The 17,260-nt window shown below is 32.2% G+C and overlaps 1 protein-coding gene across 9 annotated transcripts in view; it reads left to right on the top strand.

Moving 5' to 3' along the window:
• LOC148603598 (uncharacterized) overlaps window positions 1-16,167 on the top strand; it is a 37,098-nt gene extending 20,931 nt beyond the window's left edge. For all 9 annotated transcript variants that reach the window (XM_088553803.1, XM_088553801.1, XM_088553808.1 and 6 more), the window contains 14 exons: window positions 457-1,175; window positions 1,579-1,754; window positions 2,046-2,219; window positions 2,959-4,191; window positions 4,805-4,942; window positions 5,332-5,461; window positions 5,989-6,132; window positions 6,439-6,701; window positions 7,065-7,203; window positions 8,313-9,725; window positions 11,186-11,253; window positions 12,679-12,784; window positions 13,022-13,143; window positions 13,702-16,167. In XM_088553803.1, the coding sequence (XP_088409929.1) occupies window positions 457-1,175; window positions 1,579-1,754; window positions 2,046-2,219; window positions 2,959-4,191; window positions 4,805-4,942; window positions 5,332-5,461; window positions 5,989-6,132; window positions 6,439-6,701; window positions 7,065-7,203; window positions 8,313-9,725; window positions 11,186-11,253; window positions 12,679-12,784; window positions 13,022-13,143; window positions 13,702-13,866 (4,990 nt within the window). In that variant the 3' untranslated portion in view covers window positions 13,867-16,167. The remainder of the gene's footprint in view (window positions 1-456; window positions 1,176-1,578; window positions 1,755-2,045; window positions 2,220-2,958; window positions 4,192-4,804; window positions 4,943-5,331; window positions 5,462-5,988; window positions 6,133-6,438; window positions 6,702-7,064; window positions 7,204-8,312; window positions 9,726-11,185; window positions 11,254-12,678; window positions 12,785-13,021; window positions 13,144-13,701) is intronic.
• Window positions 16,168-17,260: the final 1,093 nt, after the last annotated feature.

Here is a 17,260-nt window from a genome sequence, read left to right on the forward strand (position 1 = left end):
TGTTAGTGGAATTATTATGTCATTATGCATCATTGGAAATTTTGCATGTTGGGAATTTTAATTTGTGGTGAGATTGAAAATTTGTGTCCCAATATGAAAAAGTTCTTTTACAATAGCTGAAGCTCTTCTGGAGCTCATTATTTGATCTAGACACTTACCAGATTTTACTTACTTGCAATAAAACAGGTTTTGTTTACCCTTCTAGAGCACCTGATGTCATTCTTTTTTTCTTTTTTTTGTGTTTGTGTTTGGGAGTTCATATTTTCTTTGCATTATGTCTTGTTTTTTCAGATTTTTATATGTAATTCAAACTCCTTTTGTTAAATTGTGTATGTAGATCATCTCTGGTTCATGTTTAGACCATGTACTTAGATTATGGTACATGACGTCTCTACATGGTTTAACTTTTACCCATCAGTTTTTTTATTGCTCCATGAATATTGTTATATTTTGTAGGAAAGTCCTTGAAAAAGTGGAACTCAGTATCCCAGATGTTCTGATACATCTGTTTAAAAATGGAACGATCACAATGAAACAGATTTTAACAGAACTAGCAGCTATACAACATACCTATGGCCCTGAAAGCAAAACTGAAACTGAAGATGAATATCATTACCAAGTTGATTGCTCTAAGGAGCAGGAGGAAAAAATAATTCCTGTTGAAGAGAAAGAGGAAGTACAGAAAAAGGAAGAAACAAGTAAAAATAACATTTGGGAGAAAGACTATGGAGGATTGGATAAGGAAGCCCTTTCTATTGAGTTCAAAGAACAGGAAATTGAGATGGACAATAGGAATGATAATCAACATGTGGAAAAAAGTGGTCACACTGAAAATCTGATACTCTGCAAAAACTTTGATGTAGATTTCTGCTTCTTAAAGGCTAAATTACTAGAACTTGAAAACATTGCTAATGAATTGTTGTCTCATCAATTTAACTTAGAAACTGTAGAAATGAAATCTATAACAAATGGAAAATATCAATTACCATACATGGAACAAGGGATAGAGAAAACGAAACAAAAATCAACAAGAAAATCTAATTCAGAATTTTCATTTTCAAAACGTTTATGGTACGGATTTGATGGCTTCAAAGATTGTATGACTGATTGTTTTCTATGGTCTGGACTCTGGCCACCTTTTAAAGCCACTGTTAACAAGACTAGGACATGCAAAGGTATAACAAAATAACAAGATGTCATACATGTACATGTATAGTGGTTCATTTGGTAATGGTTTCACGTTTTTTCGTGATTCTGATTCAGACAATTTCAACTTCAAAATTTAATACCTGATGAAATGTGTATTACTGTGAAAGTACTGTTTTTCATTGGGAACCAATTTTCATGGTTTTTGTGAGTAGACCAATCCATGAAATTTGGTTTCCAATGATTAATAGATTTCTGTTGATGTGTACACTGAAAACACTTAAACACTCAAATTCAAGAATCCACGAAATTGTATTTCTTCCCTGACCCACGAAAATTGGTATCCACAAATTGAAGTACTTTCACAGTATTTTACTATGATAGTTATGAGCATAATTGTATTCAATTGTATAAGTACTCTTATTCTACTAGGTGATTTCAACCCAGACGCCCCAAATGGTAGGGGAGATAACTCCTGGAATGAAACGGCAGAGAGTGATTCAGACAGACAGAACAGCCATGGAAGTCAGAGATCAGATGAACAAGAAGAAACAGAGAAAGAAAAACAAGGAAGAAGAAATGATGATGAAAAAGACAAAGATGAAAATGTAGGTTACTTTGTTGTTAGGCAAAAAAATCCTTTGTTCTTAATAACTTTTCACTTAGCTTTATATTTTATAAGTTCAAAGGTAAAAAAATTTCAATACTTTACCCAAAATATTTTTTTGTTTGCACTCAAGTTTGCAAATCGTGCAAACACAACAGTTTATGCAAAAATGAAATAATTATATCCCATTAACCACACTTTTGAAGGAGACTTTATCTTCTACACAATTTTATTCTTTTAAACACCTTTATCTACATTCAGTAGGATAAAACTGTCTTACCCAATTTTGTAGGAAAATCCACCAAAAGGTGATGGTAACCATAGTAATAAGAATGAAGACAGAGTCACCAGAAATCTTGAAGTGGTAGCCAATTTTAAGTACAGGAGAAAGCATGGCAGTGTACAAGGAGGTGAATCTGGATTGATTGACCTGCTTGGCCTCATTTTGAATGAAAATGATGAATTGGTAATTAAACGTTTTGATAAACTTAGAAACTTTAAAAAACCACAAAAAATCAATACCATGAGTATATTTATTTGAAAGATTCCATGAAAATAAATATGTTTACAGTATTAGAAGTATATTGTTGGTTGCTGCAAAATTTGTGTTTTTTTTCAACTTTGAGATACATGTATCAATTTTAAGGGGTCTGTTATCTTCATGTTTTAGGGAATAGAGGAATTTGAAAGTATTTTTGTGGGGAAACATGAATACCTGACACATGCCATTGGGTTCAAGCATTCAGGTACACAAAACACAGTACGAATTAACTGGAACTAAAATGATAAGTTACAGAGACTGAAATGAAAAACCAAAAAAAAACCCCAAAAAAAACATTGAAACTGAAAAGTTTGGGAAAACTACAAATTCATAATTGACCAATTTATAGGAAAGCATAAATTGGAAAGATTTTAAACATACATTAATTTTTTTTTCTAAGTTGTATTTTTTGTTTACTTTATTTAATACAATAAATCTGCATTCTGAATACATTTAATTCAATAAATGTAGAGAGGCATATCCATTGATTTTATTTTAAAAAGGAGAGAGCTCATCCTTAAATTAATGATAGGGGGTTTCGGGCTATAATATGCTCATTTTTGCAAAAAATTATTACAAGATAAAATTTACCTACAAATTTTCCAACAGAAGGGAGTCGTTAAACCTCTGGACCCCACCATTGATGTATATTAACTATTTGTAGAAAGTACCTCCTGACATCTTTGATGAGATCAATCTTTGTCTGATGACTAGTATGCAGGTCAAGTCAGCAGGGGAGACAACCAACTGCTACATCTGTAGTCACCTTTCTGCTCTCATCTGCCATTTTGGATCTTGCACTGTGGGATTTCATCAGGCTTCCTGTCAGACCTGTTTAACCATGTTTAGATTGATTCAGAAGCATGTTTCCATCTGTGGACTGTCAGACAGCTTCACTTCAGAAGTCACATGTCCTGTCATTATATGTGTCAAGATCAAAAGAGCAGAAATAACTTTTGACCATCATGAAAAAGTGTGGAGAAAGTTGAAGAAAAACCTAGCAAGGTTTGCCAACCCTGACACTGAGGATGATGATGCTTTCAGCAGTTTAAGTAGCTTAAGCAGTGTGGGTAGTATTGCAAGTGGTAAATTACCCTCAGTTCATGCACCGGGCAGAGCTCGTCTAAGCACAGTAACTCGTCCTACAGTACTTGAAAGTATTCCCGAAGGAGGAGTACAAATGGGATTAACAAGTCCAAGGAAATCTACAAATAAAAGTGGCTCTCGCTCTGAACCAATTATGATGAGAAAGCTTGATGGCACTGTTGTTATGACCACGAACCTGCCAAAGAGACTGCTACCGGAGGGCCAGATTAATATTGGACCATCCTCTCTACCTCAGTCAAGGTTTTCTAGTTTAGGAATTGCCCCATATTCTGCGAGGCTACCAAGGGATATTTGTACTGATAGCACAGACCATCCCTTACTTCCAGATCCAAAATTGAAGCTTAATTCTCCCAAAGATGGATCTCCTGGGTTTAGCTTTGAAACCATTGGTAGCCCTAGAGAAAGTGCAGCAGCAGATTTTATTTATGCAAGGTCTATGTCTGAAAGTGATGGGATAGCTAACAACTCACTTCCTACAGCCAAAGATAGTTCATTGGAACATTTATCAACGAATGGCAGTGAGTACATCTCACTACCAAGTTATGTGTTTGGTTTGGGAGAACAAAATGATTACAAGAGTATTCCAATCAATCGACAGCAATCACAAATGTGGGAACGGTACCAGTCCTTAGTGGACAGACCAACAGGCATTCCTGGGATAAAGGATGTAGTATATGGGGAGAGACAGATCTTACTGGCTGTTGCTAGGATCTGGTTTAATAACAAGAACCAGTTAATAAATGGAAAGAAAGATTCCAGAGAAGAAGGAGTTATACTACCTGTATACCAGGTATTAATGACATCGAGTTATATTCAGTGATATTTTAAACCATGTGACCAATTAATTCTTGAAAGGCTGCAGAACATTCATATAAGTAAATAAGGTGCTTTGGCTGAAATATTAAGTAGTAATTTTAGCTCATAAGAAAATGGTTATATGAAAAACAACATGTTAATTCTGTTTTTTATAACATTTTAAAGTACCAAAAATATCTAGGCTTTCCAACCGTGAATCACATTTTGCATGATTTTTATCAGGACTGTTACTTTATGTTTGTCTGTCTGTATGATAATATATGTTGGATATACTTGTTTGTATCTGCTATCTTAACTGGAAATAATTTGAAACTCATCATATACACTTTTTTAAGTATGTACCGAAAATTTTAGTTTAGTTAGATCATTTTTAAGTTTAATGACAGTTACATGATGTTATGGAAGTGAAAACCATTGCTAGACTCTCAATGGCCAAAGATTTGCCTCTCATAACACAAATATTTTGATAATAATTATTGAGCATAAAAGAAAACGAAGAATAATATCATTATCTCATGCATTGTCTTAGCTGCCAGCAGTTTATTCCTGTCATATTGCTCATGAATTTCATTGTTTGAAAATTTTAGGATCGTCTTAAGATTTTAAAGACCCGATATAGTAAGAACTTTCAATGGGTCAGGTTATCACACCTTGGTAGTGGTACATCAGGCAAATGTCACTTAGCCATGGACTTTACTACAGATTTCAAATTCTGTATCAAAAAGGTAAGCTGTATTTCATTTAATATAATGGAAAATTGAATCATTTATTTAATGTTAAATGAGATTTCTTTTTTTTTTTAATAGGCAATTGTGTTCAGAGTACTTTTGTATGTGTTTAAATATGATTTTTACTTTTATGACATCAAGAAATTATCTGACGCCTGTAATTATGAACATTTTAAAATGAGATTTTGTTTTTGTGGTAACAAACTAGTGGCATTATTTTTTGAATTATATATCAATTCTTATTTTTGTGTATAGTAAATAAGGCCCATCATAAAATTGTGTTAATCCTTATCTGTGTTACTTCTGACAAGTCACAGGTCACAAAAGTAAAACAAAAAACACTATTATATAACTTTCAGAGTTTTATTGATTTCATGTATTTTCAGATTCATATTTCTAAGTATGAAGTGAAGGAATTAGAAATCTGGAGTGAACTTCAACATAAGAACATTGTACAGTTGATAGGAACACTGAGACGTGGCGAGAAAATATATATCATGTCGGAGTTTATTGATGGTAGGAATCTTATAGCTGTTCTTTTTTATGCACAATTTTATTCTGTTAATCTAATGACATGACAAATGTGTTTAATATCTAGGTGTTACACTCCGGATTATTTTTGGGGTTTTTGATACCTTACAAATATTAATTATGTGATTACACATATAAAGATTGAATCAATTATCATAATCTATAGAAGTATTATTAAAGCAAAAATATATCTTAGCACTAAATCATACTTATAATTAGAAAGTGTAGTGATGAGTGTTGTATTTCTTTTATTAAAAATTCTTTGTGAAAATATTTATAAACCAGGAATTGTATGCTCTAGAAATTTCTTATCAATTGAATTTTATACAAATTTAATCTATGCTTGTTTAGTTGTTTTGCTTGGAAATTTTTATTTTTTGGCAATGAGAATAATGTTGTTGTGACCACCAGGACTTCCTTTGATATTATATATTTCTGGTCATTCTTTACATCCATTTCTGGCAGATAATTCTTCAGTAGCACCATGTATATCAAGTGTCTTTTATTGACAGGTGGATGTCTGACTGAGACAATAAACCAACAGAGGTCACTAAGTAGGAGACTTAGTCAGAAGACAGCATTGAACTACCTTAAACAAATACTAGAAGCTTTGATGTATCTACAGAAAAAATATGTCATCCATGAAGACCTCAAGGGTAAGGTGTAAATTCTGGAAGTGTGATTTATCAGAAAATTAAAAAAAAAAAAAATATTTTCTGGGTAAGGCTTGTGCTGCAAAATAAAACTAAGTTTTCCCTAATAAAATTAAAAAGCATGAAAGTTTTTAAAACGTACTATGATTACCTCCCTTTCTATAGAAAGCAGTGGCATTTAAGATGTTATAACTACTTACTTGGTCATGAATTTTTGTCAAAAATATAAAAAAGACACCCTAATATTTACAACTCCCCCCCCCCCATTGTGGTATTAATGGTAAAACATGATTATCTCCCTTTTCTTAGCTGATAACATCCTGGTACGTAGTGGAACTCAAGATATTGTGGTTACTGACTTTGGAGTTGCAAGAAAACACACCAGCGCCAAAGACAAGCGAGGTTCAACAACTAGTGGCTCTCAGATTGTATTCAGTCCTGAGAAGGCAAGAGGAGAAGGTCATGGATACAAGTCCGACTTGTGGTCTGCCATCTGTGTATTCTACCATATGCTGACTGGGTATCCACCATGGGTTAGGAAATATCCAAACCTTGGTGCTCTCCTTTATGTTGTAAGTAGGAATAGAATATTTCTTGGCAATCGGCTGCTGATTTCTTATGTCAAAAAAAAATTTTTTTTATTGATTTAATTACTATAAATTAATCAATTATTATACTGATCACAACATTTAGGTTGGGGGATGTTTGTTTCATATTGTCTGTTTACATAGATAATATTTCATTATAAAGGGAAATATTCTAGATATTGTAAAAGAGACTTAAATTGAAATTCTTATTAACAGCAAAAAAGTTACCTCTGAATTTATAGTACATGTATATCCAGATATTCTAAGTGATGCAACGAAATTCAAGAAATTGGACTCATACCTTTTCTTTTATCATTTTTATACCATTTTGTTCACTGAACCTTTTAGATCATAGAACAAACACCAGACATCCCTGGTAATGTTGAACCAGATATCTATGACCTGATTAAAAAAGGGTTTGAGAAGGACCCATCTCTGAGACCTGGTCCAGAAGAACTCCTCGGACACAAGGCTTTCAAGTTAATTGGTAGGTATCTAACTGCAGTAAGAATACTGTATTTCTGTATACACTAAATATCACAGGAAAACACCCTAATTGCTGTGTGCAATATTCTACTAGTGCTTTCAATTCATGATGTCAGTGATTACAAAAATGACATTTTAACAAATTTTAAGCAGTAATCTGCACTAGAACTATACCTTGTTTATACTTGGGTTACAAGCTTGTATGATTTTAGATAATACCCCAGACAATATTCCAAAATACTCATGAATAAACCTATTTTAATTAGATAAATGCACTACCTTAAATGTCAGCAGTATATTTTTTAAATCTAATAATGAAGTCAAAAAGTAAACAATGATGTGCCAAGTTGTACTCTTTATACCCCACCACACAAAGTGGCAAGGCCTTATGTCATAATGTCCACCCCAAATAGTTTTCATCTGGTAACTATAGGAGATGTTAAATGACTTTTTCAAAATTTGGGTAGTAATTGCTTATCATAAATTACAGATCAAGTGTGAATTTTAGTTTGCTTGGATTATTTACACAAATGTTTGGCTAATTTAGGTTGTACTTATCCCAGACTCAAGTTGTTTATGACTTGGAGTTATCTTTCTTTGAATATTAAAGGATTTGAGTTCGATTTTTTACTCCCTTTGTCAGTGGATATTCAATACAACACAAAATGGCTGGGTATCATTCATGTCCCATTAGACACCCCCTTTTTTTTTTGTTAAGTGTCCAACATCTGAAATGTAAATCTGGTAATTATAGATGGAAATGTGTGTGTATCATCTGTACTAGATACAATGTTAAAGGAATAACTTATATTTTTCGGTCTGAGAAGAAATAAACTCAATAATGCAGTTCGCACTAGATAACCTGTAGGTTATTTTTAAGTGTGCACCACGGGCATTGAGGTTATTTCAAACAGACAGGAATAAAGCATAACAGTCGAAAAATAAATTAACCTTAAAAAACTCACACAAAACTGAAATTAAATTAGCAGTAGCAGAAGTCTCTTATGTTATGTTTTATGGGTGCAAATGTTTTTTTTAATCTCTTTTAAGTAAGGTAAAAATGAGTTATGTAAGTTTTAGTTGCATTCAACATGTACTTTTTTTTTTCAGATGGGTTTGGTCCAGACATTTTATACTCCACATTAATGTCCTCAGTGCACCATGTTAATGATGCCACTAAACTACAACAATCAGATTTGAAGGAAGAATTAAAAATTTTAGGTGAAATTGAGGAAGAACTTAAAAGTATAGATATCAGTGATGCTCAGCTTTCTTTGAGAAAGGAAGAAAATAGAAGATGCCCTGTTGAAAATGAAGAACCAAGTGATACTGAAAATTGTAAAATTTCCTCGTTGGATATCAGAAAAATTGCTTTAGATCTTGGTGTCTCTCTTCCAGATGATGTTGCTATTCGGGAAGAAGAACCTCCAAATGACCCTTTACAACAGTTCCTTATTGATAGTGGAGAAATAACTATCAATCAAGCTGGGTTGCAAGAATGGGAATCATCCACTGAGAAGCAATCATCGGATACTGAGCAGAGTTTTAGCGATCTAGATTTTGAAGAAAATCCTCAATCTATTTTGCCAGTATTTCAATTACTTTTCAGTAAGGAGGAAAATTTAACAGAAAAAGAGAAACAAGATAAGCAGGAGAGGGAACAGGTTGTAGAGGATCACCATGAAAGGGTTCTTAATTCTCAATTATCACGGTCAGAATCTCACAACAGATCTTTTGACAGCCAACTTAGCAGCCAAACTGAAAGCTCTGAAATACAACAGGAAAAAATCTTTGATCATATTTCAAAACTACCTAATCACACAAAGTCATCTCTAGAAGTCCCTAACTTGACACTTTTTAAAGATAGTTCATCTTTATCATCTGAAAAGGTCACATTGAAGGTCATGTCTGGGTCAACAGAGCAAAGCGACAGCAAAGATTCTGAAAAGTCTACCTTGATAGCAACAACGATTTCTTCACCTCAAGGTACTGCTGCTCTATCCACCGCTTCTATGCCATCTCCTCCTGGGCAGTCATCAAAAACAGAGATTTTTCAAAGACCTACTTCAACTTCACCCTCCATTGTCTCTTCAATGTTTTCCATTGAAGAGGAAGATGACTTTTCTGAAGATGATATGTTCGGCTCTGGTGAAGGCATACAATTACTTACCACTCCCAATACATTGCAAAACAAATTTTTTCTTGGAAACTCAAACAACAATACTAGAAGAACAACACCAACAAAACTGTATTTAGATCTAAGTCCAGCAAGCAGGCGGCGAAAACTTGTGAATACAAAACCAAGTCCTAATACTGCTGATATACAGTCAAATACCTCACCAATTCCACCAACTGCGCCTTACTACACTCCCCAGACACAAAAACCTCCACCTTTTCAGACGCCTTCCAAGTCAAATAGCAGCCATTTATTGGCAAGCGGATTGTCAAAGTCTTCTTCCCATGGAAGCACAGAGAACTCTGGAGCATTGTCTTCATCACTGAGTCAACATTTGGAAGAATATGGTAAGATCTACATCTTTATTGGCAACTTTATTATGCTTTTCATTTTTCTTACCACCTGATACTTTTTTTTATCTCATATGTCATACTATTGCTATGATACCTTAAAAGTATTGGTGATTTCAATGACAGTACATCAATTTCAAGAGTGATGTCACCAATAAACACAATTACATCAGTTTTGAAAATCTCAACAGAATATCAAATTTTACCCTTTTGGATTCACTGTGAAATATTTTCTGTCTTGAAATCAATACTGCTGTTATTCTGTTTTTAAATTACTCTGCTTAAGGAGATACAAAGAATTATAAACTGTTGATATAAGTTATAAAGCCATGAATTCAAACCCCTTTTTGATAATATGGAAAGCTAAGGACAAAGGAAGCTTCCTTCGAATGATTTTTTTTTAAGTAGCACTCCTGATAAGAATCATGCAAAGTGCGATTCATGGTTGGAAAGCCTACATACATGTATTTCTATTTTTGATATTTTGTTTAACATGCTAAAGGAAACAGAAATTAACAAGTTGCTTTTCATATAATTCTTGTTCTTAGGAGATGAAAATTGTGTAGAATGTACAGTGGAAATCAAAATTAAGGGAGATAACTCTGTAATTGATTCTAAATTAGAATAGAATCTGTTGGATTTTCAATGTGCATTATCTTCTAAGAGCAGACAGATTTGAATAAATGTTTATACATTTTGTTATATAGACTTATAAAGCAAGTTGATACAAAAGTGAAAATGTGTAGCTTTTGGGGGGGGGGGGAGGGGAGGGGGTTATCATATATTACAGAATTTGCATCATTCTTAAAAAGACTGGTACTTGAATTGAAGGTTTAGATTTTGATTAAGTTGCCTGTATTAAACATATTGTAAACAGGAAGTTATTTTGATGAATTTATGTAGGGCAAAAGTATGAATGGTTAACTTTGGAAATACTACTGCAGGGGAGTTTTTTTTATATGTTTAAATTACTAATTCTAAAGTATGGAAGGTAATTAATATTGAAATTCTCACTTTTAATTTCATGCAAACGTCTTTTATATATTTCCCCACACCTCTAGAATCTGAACATTTTAATTCTTTTTGCTTATGAAAAAAAATTGTTTCTTGTTGCCTCTACATCAGAATATCAGTAACACAATAATTTTGATTGTCTCAGAATAGAGACAATCACTTACTTAAAAATAACACAAAATGTCAAGGCTATTTAAAAGTCTTTCACTTCATGGAAATAATCATGCAACATGATATTACTATGCAAAAATAAAGCAGTTAAATGTAATAAAACAATTATCTTACTTCATGAAATGCACTGTCATATTATATGGCACACTTATACAAGATACTGACCTCTCCTGTTGGCCTCAGTCCTTATCTCCTTCAAGTGTGCAATAAATTTTTATATTCTTTGCAGTGATATGACATTATTGTTTTATATCTGTTTATTTTTTTTTCAGAGAGACTAATGGATGAGATTTCTAATACAAGTGGTCATGGAGCTGAGTTAAGCACATCACCAGATATAGTAAGTTTTTACCCATGGCATTGCTATGATTTGAAACACATAGCTTGGAAAATTGCATAAAGCATTGACATTGGAGTTGCTCTACTCTGAAACCCAAATATTCCAGACTCACACATAGCTGACAACATTTTAATAATTTCTATAAATGACAATTCCAATATTTTACAACCTTGACTCCTAACACAGTGAAAAAAATTTCTGGTCCTGAGATGTGTTATAATGTTTTAAGGATAATTACAAAGTCAAGATTTATAAATTTTTATTATATCCTACAATCTAAAATGATAAGTTACCTTGTTGGTCCTTTCATTTGTGTACCTTGTAAATGCAATTCTTTGTTCAACTGATTATGATGTTTTGGTTAGTGGATGTTCATGGAGCAAGATTATTATTGCTGAATGATTTAAATGACCATTGGCAGATATTTCATGCATTTTTGACTGAAGTTGATTGTTCAAACCCTACTTTGTACTAGACCAATATGCTGAACAAAATGATCTTAAACATGCTTGCTCATAGTGGAAACAGCTTGCATTCAACTACATTGTATTTCTCACCACATTTCTTATAAGCAGTGTTCTTGCCTGTGAAGCAGTCAGTGACTAACAAAATGTAAAAAAGTCTTTTGTATGACTGTCTCTTTATGACCCTGTCCTGAGCTGTTCAGTCTGCCCCAGTTTTTCCCCATTTTTTATATCTACCTCTAAATCTCTTCCTCTGGCATTGTATGGTCTACCTGTTTTTCTTTTTGCCTTGAGGATTCCATGTAAGGCCTGCTGTGTAATATTAGCTTTTTTTTTTAATGTGTGGCCTATTCATTTACAGTGTCTAGGCAAAAGTTCTTGGCCTTCTGGTATTGGCCTACTGGTATTTGTTTCCAGATTGTCCAGGGTATGCCAATATAAACAGAGGGTATATTTTAAACAGGATTAATGCCATTTTGAAGATGCACATTAGAATTCCTTCTCACCAGTCAACTATCAAGCAGTATCCATTCTCTTGTTTAGTGTGGAAGAATCTTCTTTTGTTGAAGAATTAATTTATTTGTGAAGTATGGTGTATACATGGGTTAGGTGTTTTATACAGAGCTTTAGCCATGTGTAAATGAGTATAACACCATACTTAACATGATTTTTTTCTATTCATGACAAAAGTGACTATTTCTTCATCTGAATTGCAGAGTGGTAGGTATAATGGTTTATATATTGTTTGGCATTTGTAGGACTTCATATAAGAATTGGTATTTATTTTTGCAGTTTACATGTTTCCGTTAATCCATGAATTCAAATAGGTTAAAAAAAAACATTTAAACCACAAAAATTGCTACCTGATTGAAGAATAAAAGTAAGTCCACAATATATGGTCTCATTGAGATCTATCAGTGGATCATGATGAAAGCATTAGTGGGTTTTTTTATTTTAACAGGACAATCACCATCAACCAGTGGTAGAGTTTGGGCTGGGAGATGATGATGATATGGATGCCAGCATGGCCTATGTAAATGAAAATTACCTCAATGCAGCAACAAATGGTAAGTCTAATTTGGTTTTCATGAGAAGACCTACTTATATACTTGTATGCATGAAATGTTTCTGTATGTCTTTGATATTTTATACAAGCTTGAATTTAGGTGTGCTGTTATGGGATTTGATTTTGGACTTGGCCCAACAACTTAATGTTTGATAAATCGGTTTATATCATGAATTAAATTTGGGTTGTAGGGGTATTACTATTGGACATAAGCTCATAAGTATGTTATTTATTTCAGCCCATGGGATACGAGTGATGATTCATCACAAAGAATCTGAGAAAACCTTCACAATGGAGATATTTGGCTGCACAGTCCAACAATCGTGGAAAGAAATCATACAGAATGAGTGCTCAGATTATGTAAGTACATGTATTTTTATTATTGACGAATATGGGGATGTAATTGTCTTTCAGTCTTGATGATCTGTTATTGAGTCTGCTATTCTCTATTTTACATTATACTGGTCAAATAACTAAATGACAGTGTGTGTCTGATGCCCTGGACCTAGCAGATTTTGATTTTGGCTATTAATTTTCTATTGCTACTGGACTGCTTTGACTAATTGAAAAAATTTGTGCAGCTTGTACCATTCCTATTTTTTTTCTAACATTGTCTTTGGAAGACAAATAGTAGTAGGCAATTCATTACTATAAAGAAATATTTGCAGTCTTGTCTAGTAAATAAAGTTATGATCCTTTAAAAATGTCTGTTTTTTTTTTCAGACAAGTCATCAGTTTAGGGACTAGTGAAAGATTAAGTTCAAGTTATGTAGTTGTTTATTTTTTTTAATACATTGTACTAGGCTTTTGAAAATTTTAATTATTTTTTTGCAGTAAGTGTTATTTATAATTTTTTCAGTTTGGTTTGGTGTGGTTTGTTTTAAATATTTATATAAAACCAATTTTACTCTCTATCAGATCCAGGGCCAGATGAATGTCACAAAGTTTATATTGCTGGATGGTAACAATAAACCTCTTGACCTACACAGAAGTCCAAGTCAGGGGGAACAGTTTCTCTACGTTCAGGAGCTAGATGATATAACTAATGTACCCTGGTATTGTGAGCAGGGTATGATCATGTGACTGTTCTAGGTTGATCATGTGACAATTACAATGAAAGTGCTATGTTTTGTAAAATGTGTGATTTGGTTAACTTTGAATAATGTCATTATGAAATATATATCTTGGTGCACATTTTTGAGAATATATATTTTTACTTTGTAAAAATTTAACTATATTTTGATACAAACATTTTTAAATGTTATGAGTTAATTCATAACTATGCATATTCTGTTTTTATCATGTTTATGAAAATTAAGTATTATTTTCTACATACATACCGGTAGTATGTATTCACTCTATGTCAATTAGTTTTTACCGAAGCTAGTGGTTCTGTGTCCGATTTCATCAAAATTTCAAATTAAGATTTTCCTCAATTTCTTGAGTTTGTCCTCAAATCTTCAATTTCAGGGGTTTTGATTGGTCAGAATTTGAGATAAAGAAGGTTTTGAGGACATTTTTATGAAACCTTTACTAGATTTCTTAAACTTTTGATTTTTTTAAAAATCAAATTGAATGAGTTAATCAACTAACAAGTATGTCACTGTCCTAGAGATTATAGATAAGCCAGAAAATGTATTTCTTCTGAAATCATGATCGGGAGTGAGGTACCTTTAATTACAAGAAACAATTTCTAGATTAAATTGAATAGAATGTAATACAATGATAATAGGACTAAACCTGCTATGAATTAAGAAACTGTCTTTTTGTTTTTACTTTTGTTACAAAATCATTTCAAATAAAAATCAAATTCAGATTTCTAGCATTATAAGATTTGATTGAAATTTTAATTTGGGTTTTGTTTCTTGAAAGGAAAATGAATTTTATGGAACTTTTTTAGTGTAAATTTGTCAATGAAACAACTAAATTGAGATGTGGGGAAAATTATCCAGAAGACAACAACCATAAAAACAAAGTTACATTGAAATGCAACAAGGTAGATCTCAGATACAACAACCATTTATTATGGAGTAGAACTCCACACTGAACACAAATTTTTAATTGGTACCTTAAAATATTCACGAAAGAATAATCATAGTGAATAACTACTTTTTGATTGATTTTTTCACAGTTCAATATTTCACTGAGCTCCATTTTATTTTTCATTGTTGAAGCTTTAGTTTTATTGTGCAAAATATATACACAGTGAGACCTGTCTAAACTGAATTCTCAGTAATCTACAAACCTGTCTAAACGAAACCCTTAATAATCCACAAACCTGTCTAAAACAAACCCTTAATAATCCACAAACCTGTATGAAGCAAACCCTTAATGATCAAAAAACTGTCTAAACCAAACCCTATATAATTCCAAACCTGTCTAAACCAAACCCTTGATAATCCAGAACTTATATAATCCAAATTTTTTAAGAAGTCCCTTTACAGTGTATTTAAGTTTGATCATTGGTATACTAAACACTTGTCTAAATTTTTCAGTCTTTTAAAAGACAAAGGTTTCACTGTAATAACATTTTATGCTTTAAACGTTTTTTATTTAACATCATGCTTTAATCATGGGTATAACACTAAACAACAAAACAGATTGATTATTTTGTAACAGGCTTTATATTGAATTATTATGTATAACTTTATGACTACATTCTATGCAATGTGCATATGTGCCATGATTAGTATCTGTACCTCTGGTCGAAAATATCTTTACGTTAGAACTGATATTTCAGGCAAAAGTTGTAAACCCCCTTTTTGAACATTTATGGACTCATTGCGTGAATTTTCCATTTTGTTTTGTTTATTGTTGCTCTGTATAAATTGACTTGCTTGTTATTGATCACAACTTTTGAATTGTTTTGTATTTTTTTTTTGTGCTTCGCTTAATTAACCAGTGTTATTAAAAAAAAAAAAAAAAACAGGAATTCGGAAGAAAATATAATGGGCTAAAATTCAAGCATTTAGAAATGAGATGTTCTTTTATTTGCTACAAATTTAGATTCTTCTGGGACGGGGATCATGGGTGAAAAATCAATATTTTTTTGTTTAATTTTAGTTATGATTATAAAACTAAATCTAAACTAAAAAGTCTGGTAGATGAAACAGTTGTTTTCCAAATATTTTGTTGTTTTTTTTTTTTATTTTCAACAGTTGTATACGAAGGTGATTTTTTTTTTTTTACAGATTTTCAGTTCTGACACCAGTAAGAACTTAAAAAAAAATGTAACGGGTGGTGTCCTACATCAATGATTTTTTTTTTATATAAAAATGTGATTGTTACAGTTTACTGTATCAATATCTATTTAAGGTTACTTTGTAGGCCTGTTAAGCAATACTGCAATGTTAACACTCTTCAAAATAAAAAAAAAACTAACAATGAGTGTTTGTTTGTTAGATAGATCGGTAACAACATTGGTCAACACTATAACACCAGCAAGTGGAGGTAACAATGTAAAAACTACAAAAGCAAGAAGAAATTGTCTAAATTAAATGTTAAAACCTTGTAAAACTCCTCCTAAACTGCTCTTGGTATTTTAATAATATTTCATGGAAAAGTTATGTATGTTTTCTAGAGGTAATTGTTATAGTTTCTGCAAAAGAGACAACCTATTTTAGGATTTTACATGTTTTTAAAATCCTCCAATTCCCCATAAACTGCTCAATGAATTTTGATGACATTTTATAGGCATCATGTTTAGATGAGCATAAATGATGATGACTAATGCAAGTTCAATGGAAGAAGAGATTATCCAGTTAAGATTTAGACATGATAATTGAAACATGAGTACTTTGGGCTTGATTTTCATGACTCTAATCATTGTTCTTATGATAATGTAAACCTTGACATTTTTGTAAGTCCTTTGCAATAAGAAACATTGTACCTTGGATTTTTTAACATTGTCTTGTAGATATAGCCCTGCTTAGTCAGTTCAAATATAACCCCCTCCCTGAAAAAATCAAATTCCTACTAGTCAATAACTTTATCTTGTTCGCTAGACAACCCTTTCACCAAAACTAATTTTCAACACTGAAACACATACAAATAAGAATCAAATTACTCATGTACTGAATCAATTTATATCAATTGTTTGAATTTTTACGCCTCAAATAATCGACCGTCAAATTACAAAAAAAATATGGGATAAAAGCAGGGATTAACGGAAAGTATAGGGATCAAATTCAAATGTATCAAAACACAGGTTATTGTTCTAAATGGTTAGTATTGAACTATTTTGTTAATTCACCATTCTGATTACGAAGGACATTTGATAAACACACAACAAGATTAGTGATATATCGTAGCATGCAGTGCGCCAGTTTATGAAATATTCAGGTTTGATATTGGTTTAAATGGAACACCTAGATGAATTAACACTAAACTATCCAACATACTGCATAATTAAACTACAAACTACTAGTTGGCCTTTCTCAGATTCTAAACTTTCAAGTCGGATCTCCAATTCGAAACT

The sequence above is a fragment of the Perna viridis genome, chromosome 11 (assembly GCF_037379345.1).
Source record: "Perna viridis isolate PV_CMFRI_1.1 ecotype Kerala chromosome 11, ASM3737934v1, whole genome shotgun sequence".
NCBI classification, from domain to species: Eukaryota; Metazoa; Mollusca; class Bivalvia; order Mytilida; family Mytilidae; genus Perna; species Perna viridis.